Below are 15,073 nucleotides of genomic sequence, written 5' to 3' on the forward strand. Positions count from 1 at the left end.
TTTTTTTTCACACTTTTCTGTCTTTATTATCCTGTCCCTGCAGACTATCCACCAGCTTAGCTGCACTGCTCCTGCACATGAGCTGTGTGTTACTGGAAGTGTGTACTCTATAGTTATAAGTGCTCTTAGCTGTTCACCTCACTTAGGTTCGATGATTGTGGAGGCAGTCGAAGTTTTGCTCTCAATGCAAGTGGTTGTTTATGAAGTTATGTCTTATTTCCTGTTCCTGCATGTGTTGAGATTCATATTCAGCCTTGAGCAAAAAATTAAACCAGCACGCATCACAACTAAAAATGTGTAAAAAGTCCTAGAATACATTTTATTTATTGCAGTAGTATAATCTCATGCTGAATAATAATTAAAAAAGGCTGATTAATTACAGTCATTCAGTTGGAAAAAAAATCGGTGCCAAGGTTATCGACACCCATAACAATTCATATAAAATAAAAGTAACTGATGTATTTACCAACGTTTATAAACTTGGTTACCTCTAAGTTGAGGGTTTTTACACGTCTTTTAGGAAAGATGTGAGTAATTGTAAAGTGAGCTGTAATTTTAAGATTATCTGTATTAAAGACATTTCTTCTCAAGGTCTTCTTTTTTCCAGGTTGGTGTCCTCTACAATGATGCATTTGCATGTGCGTTTACGTAAATCTGTGCTGCATCGTCCTCATCCCACTCAGGGCGAGAGTCTGGTAGTGCCCAAGTGCAGTTTCCATGAGGTCAATGGCTGCTGTGATAATGCTTAACTGATGCCAGCTGTCAATACTCATTCACCGGGAGAAAAGTCCTCCGCCTGTTCAGTAAATTACACAGTGCGACGTGAGCTGTGAGGTTCAAAACAACCTGACCCCACTGTTGATGTGCGAAACAATGGAACAATGACTGCAATCAGCTTTTCCAGCAGCCATCTGTGTCATGCTGCTGCCTACAAAACACCTTTCCATTACTTCAGGTGTGCAGCTATTAGCTCTCCATGTCATTGACTCCAAAGTGAGATGGAGACCCTCCTTTATCCATCTTATTCTTTGTTCTGCTGACCTTGACATAGGTGGGTCTTAAAAATACCATAAAGCTTGTCAACATATTTACTGTTTCAACATACTTGTGGTATTTACTTGCTATTGCTGATTACTGTTGCATTTTAATGTTGTCTATGTTTGAGGCATTACATTTTCCTTGACTCCCTTTTTGGCACGGCTTCTCCAAACATTCTCGGGAGCAGTATGAAAAGCTGTCCACCATGCACAAGAACATGCAGAAGCTGTACGAGAGCATAGGCAGCTACTTCGCATTCGACCCCCACTCAGTCAGCGTGGAGGATTTCTTCGGAGAGCTGGCCAACTTCCGCTTCCTCTTCATGGTGAGTTTAAAATGATGGTGCATTTGCTGGTCCCTCAAAGCAGACACACGGTGCCTAACAGCGGCCACCACCCACACATGCACATGCTTTTGCACTCACTTGTTCTTTGGGTGTTAGTGAAACGAGAGCTGGTTGCACATGCTCACATTTTCAGCAACTTGCAGCAGGACCCCACAGATGGTGAAAATTGCAACGTTCTCAATGAAACTGAATTATGAACTGGGATTACAGTTATAGAAGCAACGTATTAAATAAGTAATGGAACATAATGACATAATAAATAACATAAAGGAACACTTAAATTATTTCTAATTCAATTCAAAAAGCAAAACTAATAAATATATTTTGATATTCAAAACAGAAAAATCTTTTTTAAAACAACTGTAATTATAGAACTGGTATGCTATAATCTATACAATCATAGGGAGGTTCAGCAGACAGTCACAGGGTAATCCACAAAATGTAATTGCTAAAAAAAGCTGTCTTTTCACACAGTGTTGTATCTGAGAGTATTAATAAAAGGTTTAGTGGAAGGAAGAAACACACAAGTAAAAAGATTGTGAAGCAAAGCCCATTTAAGAGCTTGGATGAAGACTCACAAGGTGTGGACTGCATCCGGAGTAAGTGCTACAAGAGCCACCACACACAGACAAATCCAGCACATGGACTACAACTTTTACATACCTTACATTAATTTATTCCTGAGCTAGAGACATCAGAAATGCCTTACCCTGAATAAGAATTATTCTAGAACTTCAAGTATTTACTGCATGTGTAAGGCTGTAATTTTGAACTGAATAACTGAACTAAATGAACTTTTATTCTTGTATTGTGGGCCCTTTTAGTATGTTTTTTATAAAGAAAATACTGAAAACAAATGTCAAAACTGAAGCAGTTGATTGAAGATTTCTACTTCAGATTTTTAATTTTTCTCTCAGCAACGTTCACTTCTCCCTGTGTGGTAAAGCCTTACATCTCAAAAACTCCTGAGCTCAAGTAATAACTAAAGCTTTCTCTTGCAAATTAAGATAACTTCAAAGGCATCACTATTTCATCTCCTGGGTTATTTTGTCATACTTGACAGACCACATAACTTCAATCTGAAATAGAGCATCAAGATCCTTTAGTCCTCTGCAATTTCAGAAGCCATCAAGGTATTTGTTTTATCTTTTGGTTTTGAGATAATCATTTCACCTTGTCACCCTCAAAATATAAGAAAGTTTTCAGTGCAGGAGAGTTCAGCACTACTTGTGGACTTTATATTTCTCCCACTGTTCTCAGCAAGAATGTAACTGGGCTCACCTACTGTCATTTCCTTCCATATGTCATTGTTTAATAGGTCATAATGCCATTTTTCCTGACTCCCAATACCTTTTTGATAGCAGATTGTCTTTTCCAGTGCTATTTTAGAGTGTAAGGTTTTGAATGGTTTTGTTTTTCTTTTCTGGTTCTTGAAAAAGCTTACTAATGTCCAGGCACTGGTAGAGGCGGAAGCAACTTTAGGTTTTATATATTTTATAGTATTTTTAACTCTATCAATTTGGGTTCCTGTATTTATGTCACACAGAAGTCACTTGATATCCCCAACATTTAAATGTTTATTTTATGTGCTGATCTTTCACATGTGAAAATATTACAAAGGCTTTGAAAGTGAAGGTTTTTTAAACTTTCACAAGTGAGTCAGTGTAGCAAAGCTTGGGTAACCAGGTAAATAAGTGTTGGCTACTAGTACATTGTTGGTTTGTTTGTGAACATTGTTAAGTGTGTCGAGTGGAATAAATGTTTAGTAATATGGTAATAAAAATGAACATTTCTTTTTTCATGGGTGCGGAAAGGCTGGAATCTGTTTTACATTAGCTTAAAATTTGAATAAAGAACACATTCACTCTAAAAGAAAGCATTCATAAACACATTGGCATTGTTTGGTGTCCTGTCAGATTCAGATGTCTAGTCTTTCCAGAAGATTTTCACCCTCTGTTCTTGGGTCAAGAACCAGAACCGTACGAAAGATCGCATATGCTTTGGCCCTGTCAAATCCCCTCTGGCCTGGACTATAGGCCCATGCAGATGCTTCATGCTGGTCCTTGCAAGACAAACACAAGACGTGTGCAATGCTGGATTAAACATGGTGTTTATTGTAGAAGCCTTGTATGGCACAAACAGAACTTGAGAGCTCAAGAGCAGGCAGCAGTAACTAACACCAACAAGGACAGTTAAGCTAACATTGGGTCTTAAAAGCAGAATTAACTATTGCATTAGTCTGTCTCTAAAGAGGTGTTCTTCGTGAGGTGGAAAGTATCAAAACTGAGAAATGACTGTGATAGCAAGGCATTGACGTAGGTTTAAAAGGCTCATCTCGACTCCTCCAAACATTGGTATTGTATTGCCTCCAGGAGGTATTTTGCTTCTCAATGTTGGTACCTTAAAATTTTATTCATGCTTGAAGGTTTGGATTTCTGAGCAGCACTTGTTTCTCGGTCAGCTCCCTCTCAGTTCAAGTTGATGTTAAACCTGCTTCTCTATGTTCCAGCATTTTTGATTGGCATAAGCAATGACAGTTCCTGGGTTGTTCTAAACGTGAGGATTTGGGTCAGCTGAATGAAACTTGGACACAATTAGCTGATCCCAATAATCCCAAACTCTCATCAAATCTTAATTGAGCTTTTAGAATAGCAGGGAAGCCTGGCCTCTTGCCATCACTTATCACGTGATATTTGGAGGTGTTTTCAGCTAGCATACACCAGGGTGCATTATTACATTTAGTGTGTGCCGTGCTAAAAATTTAAAATTTGGCCAACATTGGTAAAAAAAAAAGTAGCAGATCATTCCCTTTCAAATGCATAAACCTCGAAGGTAAAAAAAACTATTTGAACTTAAAGAAAAACTAAAAGATCCTTCAGTTTATTGATGCAGCAATCAAGAGAAAATTAAATTAGTTATGATAGAGACGATATGAATAGTAAAGTAAAAATCATCTCTAAGGAAGGATTTCTTTTTTTCTCAGCCATCTTTTAAACATGTATTTACCTGCCTTTGCCTCTTTACCTCCTGGCACCTCCCGTAAAGCTCCAGGTGTCAGGATGATGGCTTCCTGTCCAGATGGCGTTCTCTTTCTCTTCACAACCCCTTAATGCAAACGGAAAGGTCCCCTTGTCTGATTCCCTTTCTTTTTCTTACTCTGATCCTCGTGTGAAACCCACTTCTCATTCTCTCTGATCAAAGTGCACGAGCGCACAACGCAGCGCTCCCTGAAGGATTCCAGAGTTGCATATCTGTAAAAGAGGCATCCACCCAAGAAAATAAATTATTCTCTCAAGCAAATAGCTGCATATGAATATTTTATTACTGATTTAAACTTTCCAGCTATGGTTAAGGGGATAGAAGTAAGTGGGATATAGTGTAGTTAATATATTCATACAAAAACAATCCTTTAATCACCACATTCCTCAGATATTATTTATAGTTTTTGGCGCTTCAGCTTTGCTGACAGAAAGGCTAATCCCATCTGCCTGCAGAGCACAAGGAATAAATGGTTGTTCCTATTCAAATGTTGTTTTTATTTTTTTTTACCCTATGAAACAACTAGAGTAACTCATTATTATTATAATTTGTTTTTTACTAAAATGTCTTATGCTTCATTCATCCTTGAAAAAGGCTGACCTACATCGACTCTTCCTGATTGTGACAAATGGCAAATCAAATAAATGTGATGACTTGTTGTCAGTGGATATGTTAGCTGAATTTAGCCTCTTGAACGCCTGGTGTGCGGCTGACTTTTATTTATTATTTATTTTAAATACAGAGACATTTAGTTGTATGACTTGGACGAAACATCCTGGCTAAGTTCTTTCTCTGTTGCGCCCCCTTTGTAATGCCTTCACAGCACAAAGCGTCTGCTGTATTAAAGAATTCCCTTGCAACACAGTCACCCTAAATTGCTTTTACTAAAAAGCGGAAGCTTAATGCACCCGACCGACATAAGGCATTTGAGCAAACGCATTGACAGACAGTCCTCGCAGAACTGAATGTAACTGATAAGAGAATCCATTAACTCTATTTTCCGTCTGTTTCGTTCTCAGTCTCTCCCTCACCCTGTTGTTTTTTTTCTGAGGCCAATAAAATATTATTTCAGCCAGTATTTGAGGAGTTCAACATTTGTTAATTTAATGCTACTGCCATACTTTGAAATGGAGTATGGGTGAAATGCAATCGCAGGGAGTGTTCTATGTAATCCTGACCAGGAGCATGAGGATGGGGAGTTATTCTTTTTCATTAATGAGTTATCAAAGCACAGCAGATGGGCTGGGATGAGCCAACAGTCTTCCTTGTTAATGAAGTGACTTTCTAATATGACTAAATAACTCCGAGTGGGTCCATAAAGTAACAAGTCAGAACATTTATGAGATGATTTTAAATGTGCGTTGTTGCCATTTCTCATCTTATTTGATATAACGCTGATGTATTCCATCGAAATATGCAAAATTATCACTGCTTTCAGACTCGGCTGAATCATCATGTTTATGTGATGCATTCACTTACGTACAGTGGCAGAGTTATTGCAGACTTTGGAGGTCACCCATCAATATGTGGATACATGTATATAGCAGTAGAAGTCTCCCAGTCTCTAACCTATAACTTCTTGAAGCCATTTCACCCCACATCCTGGCACACAGTGCAGCAGATGGCTAATAAACACATTTGCTACTTAAAGCCCAGGCGTTGTAGTGTTTGTAAAATTTAAATGAGATATAGCGATGACACTCTCTCTGTGTGAGATCATTGGTGCAACCGAGCAGTTGGAAATACTTAATACGCCCTCACTGGACCGGCAAACCCATCTGCATGGGAAGGGAACCATGCTGTGGGAGATGTGTTGCGTTGCACAGGGTCAAGGAGGAACAATACACACATTTCAGTAATTATAGAGACAACAGAGCCAGAAAGGGCATCATGGCCTTTGTGTAAAAAAGTGCCATTTCAGTTTTACAGCATTACTGATGGCTTTTGCCATCTGAATGTTGTTTAGAACACATTTTGTTCTGTCAAAAAATTTTTTTTCCTTTTTTCATTTGCATGTGTAATATTTAATACAGATACATGCAGAAGAACATTTCCCTGGGGACCAGACGTTCTCAGAAGTAAAATCATTCTCTGGATGTAGTAGTAAATTTTTGTCAATTTTAACTGAGAAAAACTCCAGGTTCCCAGGTCAGAAGGTATATATTGCCTCTTAAAGCAAGAGTTGGGTGTCCTCCAAGTCAGCAGTGCCTGGAAAACATCATAATGGAGGCAACGAGGAGATGTCCTGATCAGATGCCCAAACCACCTCCCCATGGATTATGTAGCTCCTCATCCTATCTCTAAGGCTGAGCTGGGCTACCCTACAAGTGGATTTCAGCCGCTTGTAACTGGGATCTCAATCTTTCAGTAAAATTCCACATTTTCTGTGAGATTCGAAATGTAGAAGGACTGGTAAATTGAAACCTTCACTTCTTGGCTCAGCTCTTTCTTGACAATAACAGACCTGAGCAGCAGCTGCATTAATGCATATAAAGTCTCAATCCATGTATCCTTCCTAGCTCGCAAACACAATACCAAGATATCTGAACTCCCCCACTAAAGGGAACTCTAATCTGGTGGGAGCAGTTTATTTTTATTTTTTTAGTTGAGAACCATGGCCTTGGTCTAAATCTCTGTGAATACTTTGTAAGGACAGAGAAATCTGTTCTCTCTCCCAAGGCTGCAAGAAAATAAAACTGCATTATATTTTTGGAACCCTGGTCTAGGATTTCTTGCAGCTTGTACTGCATCTCGGTAGAACTTTTCTTGCACGGTGTTTGTCATGCTATTGTGTGATTGGTCTGAAATTTAAAGTTGGCATGGTTACTCTTCTGGAGTATGCCACAGTGGGAGGGGTGTGTAAGGACTTCCCGATATAAAAAAAATAATAAAATCCCTCTTTTTCTGGAGTAATTACAGGTTTTAACAGGAGCCGACTCAGATCCTGTCCACGTACACCACAAACAGGACAGTGACCAGGGAAGGTTCTAGTGAAATCCAACCCAAAGCAGGCACAGTTCTTGCTTTAAACATACAAGAACCAGAGAACCCTGACAGCACCAGTACTCCTGCAGCAACTTTACAAAATATTTTGGGACACAGGATTGTTCTCCTGATGTAGATTGGAAAACCATGTCTCCCTCCGCAACTCCACAACGTTAAAGATTTGGTCCAGATATTGTTCCAGAGCTCAGAGGGAAGCCACACTGCTCCTCCTAAATCAGATGTTCAACAATCGGTCAGGGCGTATCTTCCATTATCATCTTCTCCACGAATGAAGATAAATGCCATAGTCACACATTAGCAATGGAGCAAAATAGTTTAGCATTAGGATGGTGGCAGGTCATTTTACTGCCCCCCCCCCCCCCCCCCCCCCCCCCCTGGTTCTGCTGGAGGTCTCTTCCTGTTAAAAGGGAGTTTTTCCTCTCCACTGTCGCTACATGTATGCTCAGTATGAGGGATTGCTGCAAAGTCAACGCCAGTGACTGTCCACTGTCTCTACATGCTCATCCAGGAGGAGTGAATGCTGCAAGTCACTAACTGGATGAAATCTGCTGGGTTTCCTTAGACAGAAAAACGTTTTATCCAATTTGAATAAAAAGTTAACTCCGACTGCACTGTTCAATGGTTAGGATTAATTGGAATATATGTACCTGACTTTTGTGAAGTGCCTTGAGACGACATGGGTTGTGAATTGGCGCTATATAAATAAACTGAATTGAATTGAATTGATGCAGAGCTTCGATTATTAAAAGTGCTGTTTGATTAGAGCACCTAAATTATGTTGCATAATCATGTTTACAGTCAGAATTAATTGTTTAGAATAGGCACTTTTATATGTAATCTACATAATTTATATCCCGATTTATGCTGAACATACCAAGTAGCGCAGCAACGTCCCTTTAGAAATTAGCTGAAGCTGTAGGTGGATGGGGGCCATAGATTCCCTGCTGTCTGAGCTGCCCATCACTTAAACAAAATGTGGAAGTCAACTGTTTGGTTACTAAATACTTAGCACAGCTCTCATCTCGTCCAAAGCAGCGGTAGAGTGGATGCAATCAATATCCTGTGTAGGGGGCAGCGGAATAATTTACACAACCTTGATGTGGTGATTAAATACAGGTTGATATGAGAGCTGTCGCTGACTTGCAGCAGTTAGAGCCAAGTAATCACTGTTTGCACACAATATTAAAACTCGCCCTGTCTTCACTATCATTTTGGTTATTTCCATCATTTACACTTGATTTCATCACAATTACTCCATCTCTCTCTTCTCTCTCTGTTTTTGCTGCTCTCCTTGCCCTTGTCATCCATCAAGGAGGCGGTGACAACGAGAGCCCATGTCCTTGGACATGTAGAAAAGAGCCGCTATTGACTGGCATGATGAGTTGCTCTTTCCTTGTTCCTTTCCCGCAATCCACATAATCCCTGTGTCTTAGCTGCCAACACGGCACACTCATCAGGACCACAGGGGCAGTAGATGGGGGGCCTACTGTCGCCACTTATTATATCACTGCTCAGAGAGGGTTATGCCTTTGCTTAAAGCTGCCTACATGAATGCATATGGGAGAGACAACTCCACAGATGAGCTGAAGCATAACGATGTGAATTGACTCCAACCTTAGTACATGTAATTGTACAGATTTCCTAACATGAAGTATGACCTCCCACACATGAAACCTTGGCTGCACCACAGGCATAGCATGCAACAACATTTTGTTGTCTCCAAAGGTCACACGGTTGCATCTTATTCCCTACTTGCAGCAGAACAAACTGACATGTTTGTACAAGGCTGAATACATATGGTTTTTATCTCTCTATGCCTGGTTCCTTCCTGGCATTTCAGTTGGTAACCGCAGAGGAGAAGGATTCTTTTTGACTCCTGAACTCGCCACGAGTTACATGTTGCTGCTACATGTTGCTTTCTCCTTGAAATATCTTGCCAATGTTGTCAAAAGAAATATGCCTGAATTATATTATACAGCAACTTGCAGGAGAGTTCAGCACCTCGAACCATTTCACACTTTGTTTCTTTACAAATACAAACTTCAATGTGTTATGGACCAACTTAAAGAAGTGCATAATTGTCAAGTTGAAGGTAAATGTTTCCTGGTTTTCAAACTTTTTTTACAGCTAAAAATCAGAAAATTGTGGCATGTGCATGCATTCAGCCATGTCTAAACCAGTTATACACATCTAGAAAGGAATCATCAAACAGGTTTTCTTCCAGGATAGCCTTGTATTTAGTAGGGCTGCACAAGTCAGCGCTAATGTAACGTTATAGCAATATCACATTATCCAGAATAAGTGTTAGCTAATTATTCAAGTACTATGTATTCAGGCTCTCAATGACTACATATAAACTGCAGGTCTTGATGCTCAATTCCGATTTTTTTTTTGCTGAAATTGTATTTTTTTTTTGCGTGGTTGTTAACCACTAATTGAACGCCATCAGACTTGCTTTTGCTTCTCTGATTAATGCTCTCCTTGCCTCCCTGTCCATTTAGGTTGGGTTGAGAAGTTCGAAACTTGAGATATTGTTTTACAACCTGAGCTTGTTTTAAACATCTCCTTTATTATTTTTTGTCTTCATGATTCATTTTGTTCTCTAAAAAATCTTCTAGGCCTTCGTAGAATGGTTGCATTTGTACTGAGATAAAATTATTCTACAGGTGGACTCTGTTTTCTAGGAAATCTCTTCAGAAGAATCAGAATAGATATGGCTGAATTTAAATGTACATTTTCAGATTTTTATTAATAATTAATTATGTTAAAACCCATGTATTTTTAATTCCAGTGTAAGCATATACTTTGTGTTTGATCACATAAAATCTCTATGAAATACAGTGAAATATGTTGTTGTATCGTGATAAAATGTGGAAAAATGCAAGTGGTATGAATACTTTTGGAAGGTGCTGGTTATGTATGAATGTCTTCATTGATGCATTTAGGACAATAAATCAGCTGTGGAACTGAAAACATGTGAAGTCACACAGAAACCTCACTGTGACAGATAGGCTTATAATAAAAAAGAAGCCCATACACAGCAACAGATATATTGTTTATTCCAGAAGCTTATCTCTATCAAGCCCATCGCTGAATAAGAATTTGCTGATGGTATTGTGCTGCTTCTGTAAGCTGTACAGTAGAGAAGATGATAAAAGAGTGAAAGTGGCAGAGCAACATTCTGATTTTATCTGTTTATATGTGTCTGTGTGTGTGCACCTCATCAGGAAGCTGTGAAGGAGAACCACAAGAAGAGGGAGATGGAGGAGAAGATCAAGAGAGCCAAGCTGGCGAAGGAGAAAGCTGAGCGAGAGAAGCAGGAGCGTCAGCAGAAGAAGAAGCAGCTGATTGACATGAACAAAGGTACGCTGCTTCTCCCCATGCTGCTGCCGAGATGGAGATGGGAAGGCAGGTGGGGAGTTCAGGGGACAAGAAGCAGAAGGGCGGAAACAGGGTTTCATGGAAATTTACTGCACAGATTTGAACTCAGACGCTGATACTGATGTGAAGAAGCTAGGGGAGGGCCTCCTTTTTATTTTTTTAGTTCATTTTCAACTTTAAGGGAATCTCATGTTAACAGTGCTTTCATAGCTCAGTCAGTGCTTCCAGACAAAAGAAAGGTTATGCTAGAATTGGTATTTTCTATTTATCCACATTCTGTAGACAAAAAACATTCTCCCTCTGCTGTATCTAAAAATTGAACACATTTTATTCAGTGATGCTTCCAGTTATTGGAAAGTAGTCACAAATAAACTCAAATAAGCCGCTTGCTTACAGAGACACACACTGGAAAATACGGGCTGCATGTAAAGATAGAAAATTAAGGCCTGCTTTAACGACTAAAGTGAAGATTGCTCTGTAGATGGCAATTTCAACATGATCATTACTGCGCCTGTAGTTTTTCATTCATTACGTGGAAGCAACATAAGGAAAAACAACAGTATAACACCGTTTCCAGACGGCGTTTTAGTTTCATTGTTGTGAAATGCTATAATGACTCCACTGTCCTCCAGCAATGCCAGCAAGCCATGTATTGATCAGTGTGAGCTGCAGTTGTTTCACACATGGGGAAGAAATATGGTGACAAAGCCTGATGCCTGTGTCTAGTTATGCCAATGACACTGAAGGAATTTCAAGCCTGGGAGGCTTTACAGGCAGTAAGCGCAGTACTCTGTCCATTATTTATTCATATTTTTTGACAAACAGACTGGGATTTCCACACCAGTTTCTAAATGTCAATCCTAGCCAAGGACCTCTCTGTAGCCCAGCCACATTGGGAAATATGACAAGACACTCTCCAGCACGCCACAGACTCTCCAAGATAATTGATGCATGCTACAGTTCTTCTCTCGCCCTCTTTTTTTTGTGTTCCCTGAGCAGAGACCTCTCTGAAAGCTTTACTTTCAATAATCCAACATGGCTGAGCTGAAGGAGGCTGTCTACCCCTCTCTGTCTGTGTCTGGCGAACCAGATGGAGAAGGATGGAGAAGTGGTAGGATATTAAATATTTCTGCCAGAGCAGATTTTGATCTTGGTTTTTGAATGCCATAATATGACATTCAGAATGAATAAAACATGAGGATGACATGGGCAGCGTTGCCTGGAGCCTCCAAGATAGTGGGGATTGTGCTGTGCACCGACACCTAGATTACTGGACTGTCTCAATGACTGTGACCTTGAAAAATTATGAAGACTCACTTTCTTAATCCAAGATGCATTCAGCACTGCCAGCTTTTCTACTGTCAAGGTCCTTACCTTGATTTTTTTTTTATTTTGAATATTTTCATGTATCTTTGCTTGTTTCTATGTGGAATGCAATTTAAGGAAGGACAAACGGATGCAGGGCTCCATTAAAGTGTCTGATGAATGCGAATCTTAGCTCCAACCAGAAGCAAGTAGGAGTAAACAGTGTTTCTCATGGGGGTGCAACCCGTGGAGGTTTATGAGATGCAATAAATTGAGACAAATGAAACATCATTTTTAAGAGTTCTCCACCGTCACTATCACATATTCTGTACAATTAAACAGAAAATAAAAATCTGAAAGGGGGGGGGATTTAAAAAATAAAATGAAGTACGACAACCTGGTTGTAAAGGGTGTGCATCCTTAAACTAATAATCGGCTGAGGTACCATTTAGGTAATTTTGGCATTTAGTCGTCTTTGGTATCTGGTGGATCTCACAAGTTTAGGTGTCCTAGCAAGTTTTTTATTCATTAGAATCCTTTCAGCTAAAAATATATTTTGCAGAAAGGTTACCAAGATGCCCACATTAACAGTAAATGAGCTGTACCAATTTACAACAGGCACTGGTTGTGTTTTACATGTGACAAAAATCACCTTTATCCCCACAAGCCAGGGTGGGGAAGTAAGGTTGCGAGACGGAAGCCTTTTTTCCCCCAAAGACAACATTCAGGCTGCGTTAAAATCTACCCAAGCCTTGTGGGAGAACATGTTGTGATCTGATTAAACCAAGCTGTACCTCTTAGGCCAAAAATTCAAAAGCTATGTTTGTCACAGAAACAACGCGGCACATCACACAAAAGAACGCCATGCCTACTGTGAAACATGGTGTTGGCAGCATCATGCTGAGGGGTTTTATTTCTTCTAGGAGCGGGGTTACAATTAACAGTCAGTTTTGACCCAAAATCTTCAGGTGTTTTCTAGAAAGCTTAAGATGAAATGGGGGAGCATCACAGTCAGTCCAAGAATTCATCCAAAACATTAAAAAATGTCTTGACCAGGGGGATATTGATTTTTACTGCTAATGAACTCCTACCAAAGTACCTTGAAATCACTAAAGTTTTACATGCATAAATATTTCTGGCTCACTGCCTTGCCTTTATTTTCTTTCATCAACTCTGGCCAGCTTCCCCGCCCTACCCAAAAAAAGGTAACCCCACAGCATGATGCTCCCACCACCATGTTTCTCACTGGGAATGAGTTGTTCTCGGGGATGTGCAGTATTAGTTTGCCAAAAATTTAATTTTGCTCCCAGCACCCAGACTACCGGACTGTCATGATGATGGATATGGACTACTCACTTTCTAAATCCAAGATGTGCTCAGCTCTGTTTTTCTGCTGTCAAGGTCATTAACTGAATAATGTTTTTCCAACCTTGAAAATGTTTTTCTTTCTTCAGTTGTTTCTGTTTGGAAAGAAATCTAAGGAGGGGTAAGCGGGCTTTTAATGTGACTGATGAATAGGAATCTGAGCTTCATCCTGAACAAGGGTGGAGGTTAAAGCAGCTTGGTGGTTTGCGCTCGCACCCTCTGTCTCATAGTTCCTTTTAAGCTGTTTGGTTGGAAATTCAATGTTTTTCTTGTTGCGCGTCTTTCTTCTGTGCGCCTCCTTTCCTCCCTGTTTGACAGCCTTGGCTTGAGAGTCTCGGCTCTTGTCTCCCAGCCTGCTCTAAAATTCTACATGTGCTTCACATATTGGAAGAGTTGGTTATTTGAGGTGATTTTCCTATCAATATTTCATGCTGAGCATCACTCTTGTTTTCTGCTAAGGTTAGGGAAAACACCAGGGTGAGCAACACAAAGAGACTCGGGTAATTCCTCTCTCCATTAATTAATCATGGCCAAACATTATGGACATTTATTTTGAATTTTAGGGGTTAGAAGGCTAAATGAAATCCTGAAATGTATTTTTTATACACCTGCTCTTAGAGATCAGACAGATAGAAATTGACTAGAACCGACTATGTTTGCTGTGTTTATAGATGCATTAGCTGAGCAGATGGAGCAAACATATGCCTATTGTATTATGAGAATTAAGCACAGGTCAGTGTCTTATCTATTTTAGGGATTTACTACTTTGCTCATATTGTGGATTAAAAGACTGCTTGATGGAAAATAGTATTTTGTTTAATGCAATTTCAGGAGTCTATTTTTGAGAAGGGGTAGATTTTATGTCATTTCACAAATTCCAACCTAATCCTCGTTACTCGCAAATGATTAACAATGAAATGCATTTTTAATGAGAGTTTAATTCATTTAGCTTTTTGCCAGGATGGCACCATGTCAGGCAGACAATTGCTTTTAGGGAAGTGGTAATATATAAAAAAAATGTTTCCCCCTTGAATTTATCTCCTTTTACAGCTAAGTAACTGATAGATAAGAGAAGTGTATCACTAAACACTTTTCTCAGTTAAGTATTTGAAATCTTAATGTATGAAATATCTTATAAAATCATTACTCAGTCACTCAATTTGTTTTAATTTGCTCTAAGTGGATTCTCTTGAACTGACCAGCTGTTCAACATTTATAGAACCACTTTAGATCAGTGGAAGTGACTGTTGGGCACTGTAGAATAAAAACCCAAGCTAATGCCTGTGTCTATTATAGGGTAAGAGCAGGATATTTTTATTGCAGGAAATGAAACAATGTCACCAGCAGATAGCTGGGCTCTGTAAAGACTTTCTTTCTCTAAGGCGTTGGAGTGAAGAGAAGCAGGCCCCTCTGGTCGCCTGCATGGCTGGCATCACCAGGGTCATTGCCCCCGTCTGGGGCAAGTGTCTGAACCCGCATGTCAACTGTGTATCCCAGTCAAATTCACTAAGGTCTCAACAGAGCCGGAAAGCGCATACGTGTTTTTTGAGCACAATGTGGCTTGGCATCAAGCACATATGAATAAACACACAA

At 39.6% G+C, this 15,073-nt stretch overlaps 1 protein-coding gene across 5 annotated transcripts in view; it reads left to right on the forward strand.

Annotated features, from left to right (window-relative positions):
- The window catches only part of diaph2 (diaphanous-related formin 2), a 555,642-nt gene that overhangs the window by 446,239 nt on the left and 94,330 nt on the right, over positions 1–15,073 (forward strand). For all 5 annotated transcript variants that reach the window (XM_047353019.1, XM_047353022.1, XM_047353021.1 and 2 more), the window contains 2 exons: positions 1,199–1,363; positions 10,657–10,792. In XM_047353019.1, the coding sequence (XP_047208975.1) occupies positions 1,199–1,363; positions 10,657–10,792 (301 nt within the window). The remainder of the gene's footprint in view (positions 1–1,198; positions 1,364–10,656; positions 10,793–15,073) is intronic.

The sequence above is a fragment of the Girardinichthys multiradiatus genome, chromosome 23, assembly GCF_021462225.1.
Source record: "Girardinichthys multiradiatus isolate DD_20200921_A chromosome 23, DD_fGirMul_XY1, whole genome shotgun sequence".
In the NCBI taxonomy this organism is placed as follows: Eukaryota; Metazoa; Chordata; class Actinopteri; order Cyprinodontiformes; family Goodeidae; genus Girardinichthys; species Girardinichthys multiradiatus.